This window comes from Carassius auratus, chromosome 28 (genome assembly GCF_003368295.1).
Source record: "Carassius auratus strain Wakin chromosome 28, ASM336829v1, whole genome shotgun sequence".
NCBI lineage: Eukaryota > Metazoa > Chordata > Actinopteri > Cypriniformes > Cyprinidae > Carassius > Carassius auratus.
The window spans coordinates 5,402,612-5,414,359 of record NC_039270.1 but is presented as its reverse complement, the minus strand read 5'-3'; the positions used below and the strand labels follow the sequence as shown (position 1 = coordinate 5,414,359).

At 38.5% G+C, this 11,748-nt stretch overlaps 1 protein-coding gene across 1 annotated transcript; it reads left to right on the top strand.

The window, feature by feature from the left end:
* Nucleotides 1–832: 832 nt before the first annotated feature.
* On the top strand, nt 833–11,066 carry LOC113047469 (gastrula zinc finger protein XlCGF8.2DB-like). Its single transcript, XM_026208855.1, has 3 exons — nt 833–893; nt 1,452–1,584; nt 8,838–11,066. The coding sequence occupies exons 2-3, from the start codon at nt 1,500–1,502 to the stop codon at nt 9,914–9,916; spliced, it is 1,164 nt and encodes a 387-aa protein (XP_026064640.1). The 5' UTR covers nt 833–893; nt 1,452–1,499; the 3' UTR covers nt 9,917–11,066.
* Nucleotides 11,067–11,748: the final 682 nt, after the last annotated feature.

Here is an 11,748-nt window from a genome sequence, read left to right as displayed (position 1 = left end):
AGAAAATGTAGCTAAGGGCGTGACTAAATGATGTATTAATTTTAGGAGCATGTGATTAGTTGATGAACTGTGTGCATGATTAATGATGGCTCTTAAATATTTAAATGCCATATGATGAATGCCTACTAAGACTTGCATATTTGTAATTAATATTTTGACCCTAGATGCTTAAAGAAAGATCATATGTTATTTGTGCGCCAGAAACATTGTCACCATTCATAATTTGTGTTGGTATATGCTGAACTTGGGTTGATAAATGAACTATTTATATTAGATTAGAATAGATTAGATTCAACTTTATTGTCATTGCACATGTGGATACAAGGCAATAAGTCAAGTCAACTAATATGGTCACTGTAAAAGTCTCCAGACAATGCAGACATAATTTTTTTCAGTGTACAATTTCTGTTTGATTTATTATGAAGGGGAAACTTAAAATCTATATAAAATGCATCCATTTACATATATGTAGATTTAATTTATTTACATACAGTTTGAGTAAACGGGAATATGTTCTGTGAATTTCTTTTTACGTGTATTTACTTATATGCAATGTACAGTTAAAAGGAGCATTGATTAAATATTTAAATGTTTAAGAGTATTTACATGTATGCGATTTGGATGTTTTAAAATATTTTTACATTTATAGATGTGTATTTATATTTTAATGTATTTACATATAAATGTAATATGTTAACAAATATTATAAATTAATATGGAAATATGTTGCAAATTAATATATTTGAATCAATCCATGTGACTTCTATTTGGGGTGTGCGTTTCAGTACTCTTGATATGTTGGCATGCGAACAGGACTTTTATTTTGGCACTGCGCTGTGACGTCATAAGGCAGCGTCGCTCTCCTGCTTGTGTTGTTATTCCACTGATGAGAGGTTTGTCTTTTTAAACATTTACAGTGTTACATCAATGCAAACCGTTGGGACTGTTTAACAGTTTTTACAAACTATGTAAAGTAATTTCATTAATATTGATTGCAGCGCTTTATATGCTCGTTATTTACATGGTAAATAGAATATATCATGATTTTCACTGTACATTTTTTTCTGTAAATAGCATCTAGAGCTACTTGCACTTAGCCTACTGTAAATAGGATCTATCACTAAGAAAGTGTGTTAATTCTACTTAGGGTAAGTAGCCACTGTCGTATTTGTCTTACTCTATTAGAAGATCATTTGTAAAATAAGAAAAATGCACTTAGGTTTTATAAATGCGCCTGAGTATCTTAAAACAACTGCAAAGACATATTTTAAGATCAGACTTACATTTTAGTCTGAGACTAGTCTTCAACCTCACCTGTGAAACCAGAGATAACTGAAACCATTAATTATCTCTCTTTTGAGTCCTTTCCCAGTGTGCTGACTACTGAACTAGAGCCGATTGAGACACAACCAGTGATTTATCTTGAATTATTCTCATCTTAAACATGACAGATTGTCCAAACACACAGAAAAACTCCTGAGATCCACACTGTTATAAAGATGGCGTTTATTAAAGAGGAGAGTGAAGACGTGAAGATTGAAGAAACATTGAAAGTCAAACAAGAAGATACTGAGGAACAAACAGGTTGGTTCTCATTCTTGTTTGATTCTTATTAAATGTCAAGCTTTACAGGAAACCATGATATTTTTTAAACATATCCATGTAAAACAATCCATGGGACATCAGGAGTTCAACCGTAATTTTACGAAGCTACAAGAATACTTTTTGTGTGCAAAATAAAACCAACTATTTTATTTAACAATTTGTCAGCATACGCTTTTAACGTCCAGTTAATGCTCTAGAAAATGGTGCCAGAGGCTGATGTGGAGTAGACGAGTTGTTGAATAAAGTCGGAAATAAAAAGTATTCTTGTAGCTTTTCAGATAATTTCAAATATGTGCACTGAATACACAACACAAAAGCTGGCCTTTCCAAAAAGTTTTTATTCTGTCACTTATCAATGTTTCAAAACTCATTCTTGTATTCTTTCTGCATGTTTCTGGCTTCTGCATCACATCTGGTTCATTAAGAATAGAATAGCCTTTATTGTCATTGCACTGTGGAGGTACAACGAAATTTAGGGTGCTCCCCCAACCCAACAAGAAACAACATCCATCAGGACAAAAGACCAAACAGTCTAAACAAGCAATGTTCCCTTAATAAAATAATATAATAATACATACAAATATAATATATATTCTTTAAATGTACATATACTTAAGATCTAACAAAAGGTTAAAATCTTAAAATTGTAATTGCAAGAGTGCAGTTATGAGGACATGGGCTGATTATCTGCTCTTCAGGGAGGTATTGGGTGAATTTGAAGGTAGGGGCTTATGTGTGTGAATATCCATGGGTCTTGGCAGTTTGTCTGGCCCAGGGGAAAAAGCTGTTTGTCAGCCTGCTAGTGTGAGATTTGGTTGACCCGTCTTAGATACTTCCAACCATTGTGGTGTCATGCACATATTTTATAATGTGGTTGTTTGGGTGAGTTGGAGAGCAGTTAAAGAACAGTTGTAGGTGTACAGTGCATACAGCAGAGGGCTCAGAATGCAGCTTTGAGGAGAAGCAGTGCTGAGTTGCAAGTTTGGGAGCAAGTTCAGCTTCCTGACAGCCTGATGGATCTATATAATATATATACAGTCTGCTGGTCCTGGCCTGGAGACTCTGTAGTCTCCTCCCTGATGGCAGCAGGCTGAAGAAGCTGTGTGATGGGTGGGTGGGATCACCTGTGATGCAGCTCGTCAGGATGCTCTTGATGTTGCCTCTGTACAAGGTGTACATGATGAGGGACGGGGCTCTGTGAAGAGGAGGGGGCTCAGCACACATCCTTGGGGGGCCCCAGTGTTCAGTGTGATGGTGCTGGATGTGTTACTGCTGACTCGTTGCTGCCTGAGACCTTCCAGTTAGAAAGTCCAACAAGTTGAATCAAATACTATTTTCCCCTATATTCTTCGAGGATTTCTTTAAAAAAAAATCTTGTCTCGTGGGATAAGTGTTTAGTCAGACCCCTAATTATATGGTTCATTAGAGTTTGTCTTTTCCCTAAACACAGCACACACAGAACCATAATTAAACCATGACTGTAAAACCATGATACAAACCGTAAACTGAATCGTTGCACCCCTTGTATACACTGAATAAAATTATAAACGCAACACTTTTGTTTTTGCCACCATTTTTCATGAGTTGAACTCAAAGCTCTAAGACTTTTTCTGTCTACACAAAAGGCCCATTTCTCTCCAATATTGTTTACAAATCTGTCTTTGTTATTGTGGCCAGCCAAATTTGCGTATAATGTCCCCTTTAAAAACAGAAACACAAATTCTCACAAAAATCTCAAATTTGTGCATTAAACTTACGTACAAATGTTTTCACAAACAAATCGTTATTCACTAAAACTTTTGTACAAAAAATTATTCTCAATGTATTGTTCAAATTCAGCCACATTGTAGGGCTTTTGGAATGAAAGGACTGTTTAAGGTGCCACAGCGTCTCAATAGGATTTAAGGTCAGATTTTGATTTGGCCACTTCAAAACCTTAATTTTTATTAATTTAAATATATTTTGGCAGCAGCGTTCTGGATGAGCTGCAGCTGTCTAATGGTCTTTTTGGGAAGGCCGGTGAGGAGCCCATTACAATAGTCCACCCTGCTGGTGATAAAGGCATGAACAAGTTTCTCCAAGTCTTGGCTAGAAACAAAACATCTAATTCTTGCAATGTTTTTTAAATGATAGTATGCTGATTTAGGTAATGCTTTGACTTGACTCCTGAAACTAAGGTCTGTCTCCAGAATCACACCAAGATTCTTGACTTGATTTTTAGTTGTTTGACCCCTAGAGTCAAGGTATGCATTCACCTTGAATACTTCATCTTTGTTTGCATATGCAATGACGTTTTTTTCTTGTTTAACTGAAGAAAGTTCTGGCACATCCAACTATTAATTTCATCAATGCATTGGCAGAGGAAGTCGATGGGGCTGTAGTCATTTGGAGATAAGGCTAGGTAAATCTGGGTATCATCAGCATAGCTGTGGTAGGCAATTTGGTTCTTTCTCATTATTTGACTTCGTGGAAGCATATACAGGCTAAACAAGAGCGGTGCAAGAATTGAGCCTTGTGGGACTCCGCATGTCATGGACGTCCACTTAAGACTTATGCTCTCCTAGACTCACATAATAGCCTCTCCTTTCTAAGTATGACCTGAAACTGAGTCACAATTTAGGGCGAATATCATTTATTATCTTAATGAGTGCTGTCTCTGTGCTGTGATGCGGTCAAAGTATCCATTTGAGTTTAAATATTTATTCAGCTGATTAAAAACTACCTTTTCTATAATTATGCCTATAAAAGGAAGATTAGATATTGGTCTAAAATTGCTCAAAATGGTGTTATAAAGATTGGTCTTTTTCAGGAGGGGCTTAACAACTGCAGTTTTTAGGGAGTTCGGAAATTTCCCAGAAAAAATTGAGGTGTTCACGGATTCTAAAATATCTGCTTCTAAGCAGTTAAGCACACTTTTAAATGTTACTGTTTATAAGGTTTGAGAATAAATTCAAAAAGTCTTTATAGATGCTATCGTGAATTTCAAGTTTCGTCTTCCGCCACAATCCTCTCAGCTTTTCTGCATTCTCTTTTAATAGTCTGAACTGCTGTTGATGTTCTGCAAACTGATTTCTGTCTGTTTGTTTTCTTTCTGACAATTATTGGAGCAATATCATCAATAACATTCTTAACCTTTGAGTTGAAGTAATCAAGGAAAATATCAACAGAGTCTGCAGAAATGCTTGATGTTGAAGATATAGATTCCATAAATAGTACACTTGTGTTCTCGTTTATGCATCTCCTTCTGACAGAGACAGATCTAGATTCAGTTGTAGCAGACATCAAAATATCAAAGAAAATACAGAAGTGATCAGATAGTGCTATGTCCTTAATAACAATGGATGAAATGTTTAGACCCCTACTGATGATTAAGTCTAGAGTGTGTCCACCTTTGTATGTGGGTCCATGCACATGCTGAATCAGGTCAAAGGTGTTTAGAACCGTTATCACTTCTTAGTTTTGTTTTCTGCATTATCTATGTGAATATTAAAATCCCCTGAAAAAGCAAAACAGTCAAACTCTGAGGAAATCATTGATAACATTTCTGTGGCCTCTTCAACAAAGGCTAGAGAGTATTTTGGAGGCCTGTAAATAATAAACAGAATGCGTGGAGCACCTTTCAGCACAATCCCTAGATATTCAAAAGACAAGTACTGACAAATTAAACTTGCTTGCATTGATAGACATCTTTAAATAGATCTTTAAATGTCCTGCAGACATTCATGTAAGTGAAGCGAGGAGGGGCTACTTCATTCGGGACTGTTGCACTGCAGCTGTCTTCTAGTCATGTTTTATTTATAAATATAAAATCCAGATTGCTTGTGGTTATAAAGTCATTGATTAGAAATGATTTATTTTTTAGTGAGCGAATGTTTAAAGATGCTAGCTTGATGGCAGTGCTTTGTGTCTTTATATCAATCTTAGTTTGATGCATAATAGGCCGCAGATTAGATGAGTTTGCCCTTCGGCTTGAGAAGGCCTTATACTTTCTATCACGTGATAAACCTGAAATAGAGAAAGCTACAGGCACACTGGGTTCCCGCTTGTTCTGTAAGCATTTGTGAATGTAAGCCTTTGCCAATTTTGTAAGCCTTTTGCCAATTTGTGGTTGTTGGTTTTCTACCAGTCCATTGGGTCAGTGTGGATGGGCACGTGTCCTGGCAGTACTGTTTTAATTCGGTGGTGTCTGTGATTCTGTTTTATAGTCCTCACCAAACAAGACTGCAATTGCAGATGCAGACAGTGAATCACTTCTTGGCTTTATGGCCAGCGGTTGTGTTTCATCTGTTTCTACTGTTTCACCTACCTCTTTTTCACTCTCTGAGCTGTTTTTTGACGAGATCGCACCACCTTGCCCTGCACTGCATGTTTAACTTCCTCAGTTGCGTAGGTTTACCATAGGTTTTTATGTCTAGGATCGAGGAATGATGCGATGTATGCAACCTTGCAAGTGCTGCTGACATCTGCCATTTCAAGTCACCACTCTAGCGAAGTAGACACTGTTTGCTTGAACTGAGAGACTTTGGTAGACTCTCCTGGGGTTACTTTGAGGTGTTTGGACAGAAGAGTTTCTGTCACTGGGTGCAGTGCAGTGGTTGCACATTTAAGTGAGCGAAGCACGGGTAAGAGTTCCTCCATAACTCCTCAGCTATCATCAGCCAGTTCAAGGGGTCTTGCATCTGTTAGTTTAGTGAAAGCTCTGTCTGATAAGACCGCAGAAATTGCCCATCCCTGATCGAGTAGGCGCTCGAACATATCATGTAGCCGGCAGCCATATCACCCTGGAGCCCAAGACCAGTTTCCCACTGAAGCTAAGCAGGGGTGAGCCTGGTCAGTACCTGGATGGGAGACCTCCTGAGAAAGCTAGATTGCTGCTGGAAGAGGTGCTAGTGAGGCCAGCATGGGGTGCTCACCCTGTGGTCTGTGTGGGTCCTAGCGCCCCAGTGTAGTGATGGGGACGCTATACTGTCAACGAGCACTGTCCTTCGGATGAGACGTTAAACCGAGGTCCCGACTCTCTGTGGTCATTAAAAATCCCAGGATGTCTTTCGAAAAGAGTAGAGGTGTTCCTCGGCATCCTGGCTAAATTCGCCCATTGGCCTCTGACCATCATGGTCTCCTAACAATCCCCATATCCGCTGATTGGCTTCATACCTCCGTCTCCTCTCCACCAGTAAGCTGGTGTGTGGTGGGCGTTCTGGCGCAATATGGCTGCCGTCGCATCATCCAGGTGGATGCTGCACACTGGTGGTGGATGAGGAGATACCCCCTGTCTATGTAAAGCGCTTTGAGTGCCTAGAAAAGCGCTATATAAATGTAAGGAATTATTATCATATCTTTAGGGAAGTTCTGCTGTTGCTGCTTTTGTTTCAGCATTTGCGTTGCTGTTGTGCTGTGATGGAAATGAGACACAAGACGACTGGCAGATGCAACGACATGGTTTATGTGTTGAAGCTTGAAACCGTAATTTGTAGCAAATTGGAGCGTGTGTGCAAAGCAAGGCTGAGAGTCCCACTCTTAATAATTCAGTGTTGGCAAGCACCATGTTGCTCGCATTGTCATGCACGCATGCAGTGAGTTTTACGCTTAGTCCCCACTGGTCCATAGCAGTGGAAAGTGTATTTGCCAGATTTTCAGCAGTATGACATTCTGGCATGGCTTTGGTCTGCAGAACAGCACTGTGAATTTCCCAATTAACTATATAATGACAGTTGATCGTGATGTACGATTCAGTTGTTAGTAGAGGGACTGAGAGCTCTCGGACTAAATCTAAAGTATCTTAAACTGTGTCCCGAAGATAAATGGGTCTTAAGGGTTTGGAACAACATGAATTTAAGTCTTAAATGACATAATTGTAATATTTGGGTGAACTAAGCCTATAAATGAACAAGGTTTAGTGCAGACTTTACTTCTTGTTGCTGAGAAAACGGCGTATCGTCTGCTTGTTCGAAAAAGTTAAATAATTCTAAATGAACTCAACAAAGAAGACAACAAAGAATATAGTTTACATGTAGCGCGTCGATTCAGCGTGGTAAGACTCTCGCTCTCTCTCTTTCCATTTGAGAGAAACAGCGCTATCAGCAAAGAGACGGCGAGTCGTGAATCCTAGTTACCACAGGATGTGAATCCCAGCAGAAACAGAGAAACAAATAGAGACATCATAAGCATAGCTGCTGTTCCAAAAAAGTAAAATTAATGAGTTTAACCCAAGCTAAAGAATAAAAATGCACATTTGACCAGATACAACTACACTCACAATTTAATATACATCATTCGAATGCTTGGCGAAAGAGATGTGTTTTTAATCTAGATTTAAACAGAGAGAGTGTGTCTGAACCCCAAACATTATCAGGAAGGCTATTCCAGAGTTTGGGAGCCAAATGTGAGAAAGCTCTACCTCCTTTAGTGGACTTTGCTATCCTAGGAACGACCAAAAGTCCAGCGTTTTGTTACCTTAGGGAGCGTGATGGGTTGTAACGTGGTAGAAGGCTAGTCAGGTACACAAGAGCTAAACCATTTAGGGCCTTATAGGTAAGTAATGATAATTTGTAACTGATACGGAACTTAATAGGTAGCCAGTGCAGAGACTGTAAAATTGGGGTAATATGATCATATTTTCTTGACCTCGTAAGGACTCTAGCTGCTGCATTTTGGACTACCTGTAGCTTGTTTATTGACGAAGCAGGACACCCACCTAGAAGTGCATTACAATAGTCCAGTCTAGAGGTCATGAATGCATGAACTAGCTTTTCTGCATCAGAAACAGATAACATTTTTCGTAGCTTGGCAATGTTTCTAAGATGGAAGAATGCAGTTTTTGTAACATTGGAAATATGATTTTCAAAAGACAAGTTGCTGTCTAATATAACACCCAGATTTTTGACTGTAGAGGAAGTAACAGTACATCCGTCTAGTTGCAGATTGTAAACTACAAGATTCTGTTTAGTGTTTTTTGGTTCAATAATTAATATCTCTGTCTTATCCGAATTTAATTGGAGATTAGTGTATAAAATATCTATATAAAGAATATAGAATACCCAAGACATGTCACTCGTATAGTTTTGAATGGGGGAAAATGCAATGCTCAATATGGCTGCTCAATCGAAGGTGAATGTTTGGCTCAAGCAATCAGAATCAAGGACCAGAACCATCTATTGTATAATAATGTTTTGATATATGTTTATTTGTGCTGTTTAATTTGGCTTACTTTCATTTGTCTTTTTTCACCATAGACCTCATGCCGCTGAAAGAGGAGCGCATAGTACTGAATGAAACTGAAGAGAATGAACAATATGAGATGACTCATGATTTTAAAACTGGAGAAGAATCTTTCGGTTGGCCACAGATTAAAGAGACTTTCTCACAGAAAACAACTCCTAAAACAGAAACTGAAAGTTATTTTACAAAAGTTCGTTTCAAGGAACATGAAAACCTGAAAGTCCACAATGGAGGGAAGACATTCCCCTGCCAACAGTGTGGAAAAAGATTTACTCAACAAGGAAACCTTAACAGGCACATGAGGGTTCACACTGGAGAGAAACCTCACATCTGCCCTGAATGTGGAAAGAGTTTTGATCGTAATGGAAACCTTAAAGAGCACATGAGAGTTCACACTGGAGGAAAGCCTTTCCCCTGCAAACAGTGTGGAAAAAGTTTTACTCAAAAAGGAAACCTTAACAGGCACATAAGAGTTCACACTGGAGACAAGCCTTACACCTGCAAACAGTGTGGAAAGTGTTTCGATCATAATGGAAACCTTAAAGTGCACATGAGAATTCACACTGGAGAGAAACCATACACCTGCAAACAGTGCGGAGTCAGTTTCACTCATGATGGAAACCTGTACAGGCACATGAGAATTCACACTGGAGGGAAGCCTTTCACCTGTCAACAGTGTGGAGTCAGTTTCACACTTCAAGGAAACCTTAAATCCCACATGAAAATTCACACTGGAAAGAAGCCTTTCTCCTGCCAACAGTGTGGAAAAAGTTTCAGTAGAAAAGGAAACCTAAATGACCACACGAAAATTCATACAGGAGAGAGTCCTTTTACCTGCCAACTGTGTGATAAAAGTTTCAGCCGAAAAGGAAGCCTTAACAAACACATGACAGTTCACACAATAAAAAAACTTTATACATGCGCTCAGTGTGGAGAGAGTTTCGATCTACATGGAACCCTTAAAGCCCACATGAGTGTGCACACTGGAGAGAGTTCCTTCACCTGCCAACAGTGTGGAAAATGTTTTAGTAAAAAATCAAACTGTAACAAGCACATGAGAAAATTACACGGCATATTTTCAACACATTCTTGACCGACACATTCAATTGGATTCAATTGAGAGAACTGTTTTATGTCATCAGTGTGGAAGGAGTTTCTCAGACAGGAATCATGTAATAATGTTATGTGTAGGAAGCTCAGAAGTGAAGACCAGGGGCCCGTTCAGGGCTCAAGACAAATTCTTCCCACTTGTCGCTCTTTTCCGACTATTAAAATTACAGAATGTTTAGCAAACACTGAGGAATAGGATAACCTTACAAAAATTAAAGCATTCATAACGTAATGTGAGGTAAGCCGAAAAGATAAGCAGTATTTTACTTTACCTTAGCTTTAAAACCATCCATCGTTTCGCAGCAGAACAAATTGTCACAAAATGCCACCATTTGGTTGTAGTCTGGAGTCTTGGCGTTCTTCGTACGGCGCTCATTACATCAGAGATCAAATGACACATCCAAGATGATATCATTGCACTAATCATGATCTAGCTAATTTGGTTCTTCGAACACATACCTGTTGTTGATGATTAGTATGGCTGGATTGAGTTATCTGACATAACTCCACATTCATGGGTTGGTTTAAAACAGGCTATATATCGATAATCGATAAATCATATATTGATAATCAGTAATGTAGTGCAGAACCAAACAATCCAAGATCATGATGCAAAGCCGTCAACAGTAAAATCCAGCTAACTAAATTAGCGTTACACAAAGAACGAAGACTCTGGTGTATATTCAGTAGGATTCTATGTTGAGAATGTGCTGTGTGGCACCATTAGAGTTGAGGTACTCAATTTTGGACTTGGAGTCGAACTTATTTCAGGCAATATAGAAATCCTAGCCAAGACATATCCGAGAAAAAGTTTACACGCCTTTTCAATAGGAATATGAAGGTCAGAATGGTTTTTTTGCAGACGCCATAAATGCTGATTTTTTGATTTAGATCTATGACTTCACCCCCAACATTTCCTTTTGTCCTGTATTTTGCCCTCATATTAGCTGTAGGTCATCACCTGTGTAATTTCCAGTCAAAACACATTTAACACTGCAGGACTGAGAGTCGCCATCTGGGGCCTGTTCTTCGTACGTCGCTTATTACATCCGAGATCAAATGACACATCCAAGATGATATCATCGTGCTAATCCTGATCCGGCTAATTGGGTTCTTCGAACACACCTGTTGTGTATGATTAGTATCGCTGGATTGAGTTATCTGAGATAATTGCGCATTCATGTGTTGGCTTAAAAGGGGATATCTATCGATACTCGAAACCATGATCAGCAGTGCAACGATTGGCTGGTGGCAAGACCGCAATGTTATGACGTCATATAATTTAAAACGACACCTGACAAAAGGTCTTTACATTTTTATTTTCAATGTAGAAATTATCTATTAATTTCATTTAATATCTATTAATATCATGTTATCTGCATCTCCTGCGCTCATCAAGCCACTCTTATAATAGCAGTCATCACTCAAAATAATGCACGACTCTATTATCTGTATAGCATGTGTGTAAGACTCTAATACAATTATGAAGTAATAATTTTATGACAAATAAATATTTCAGTGAGTAAAACTGGTTGTTTATAGTAGGCTGTTATGGACTACACAGCATTTTTATGTTATTTTTAAAAAAAAATTTTAATGATTATTTTTTTTAATTTTTGTCCCTGGATCAGTATGATACTCTTGTAATAAAGTAGCGGTGGTAGCAGACATATTTTGAGTATCAGTTCTGGTTGAAAAGAAGCGATCTAATCCTGTTAACATGAAATAAGCTGCTCCCGAGCAGGTTTAAGCTTATGGACCTGTTGCTATGACAGCAGCTCCGGGATGAGCTTCAAAGAACCAAACGATCCAAGA

Coding starts and splice junctions, on each gene's coding strand:
- LOC113047469 (XM_026208855.1), top strand. CDS start 1,500: ATGGCGTTTATTAAAGAGGAGAGTGAAGACGTGAAGATTGAAGAAACA. Junction 1,585..8,837: donor AGATACTGAGGAACAAACAG/GTTGGTTCTCAT, acceptor TTTTCACCATAG/ACCTCATGCCGCTGAAAGAG.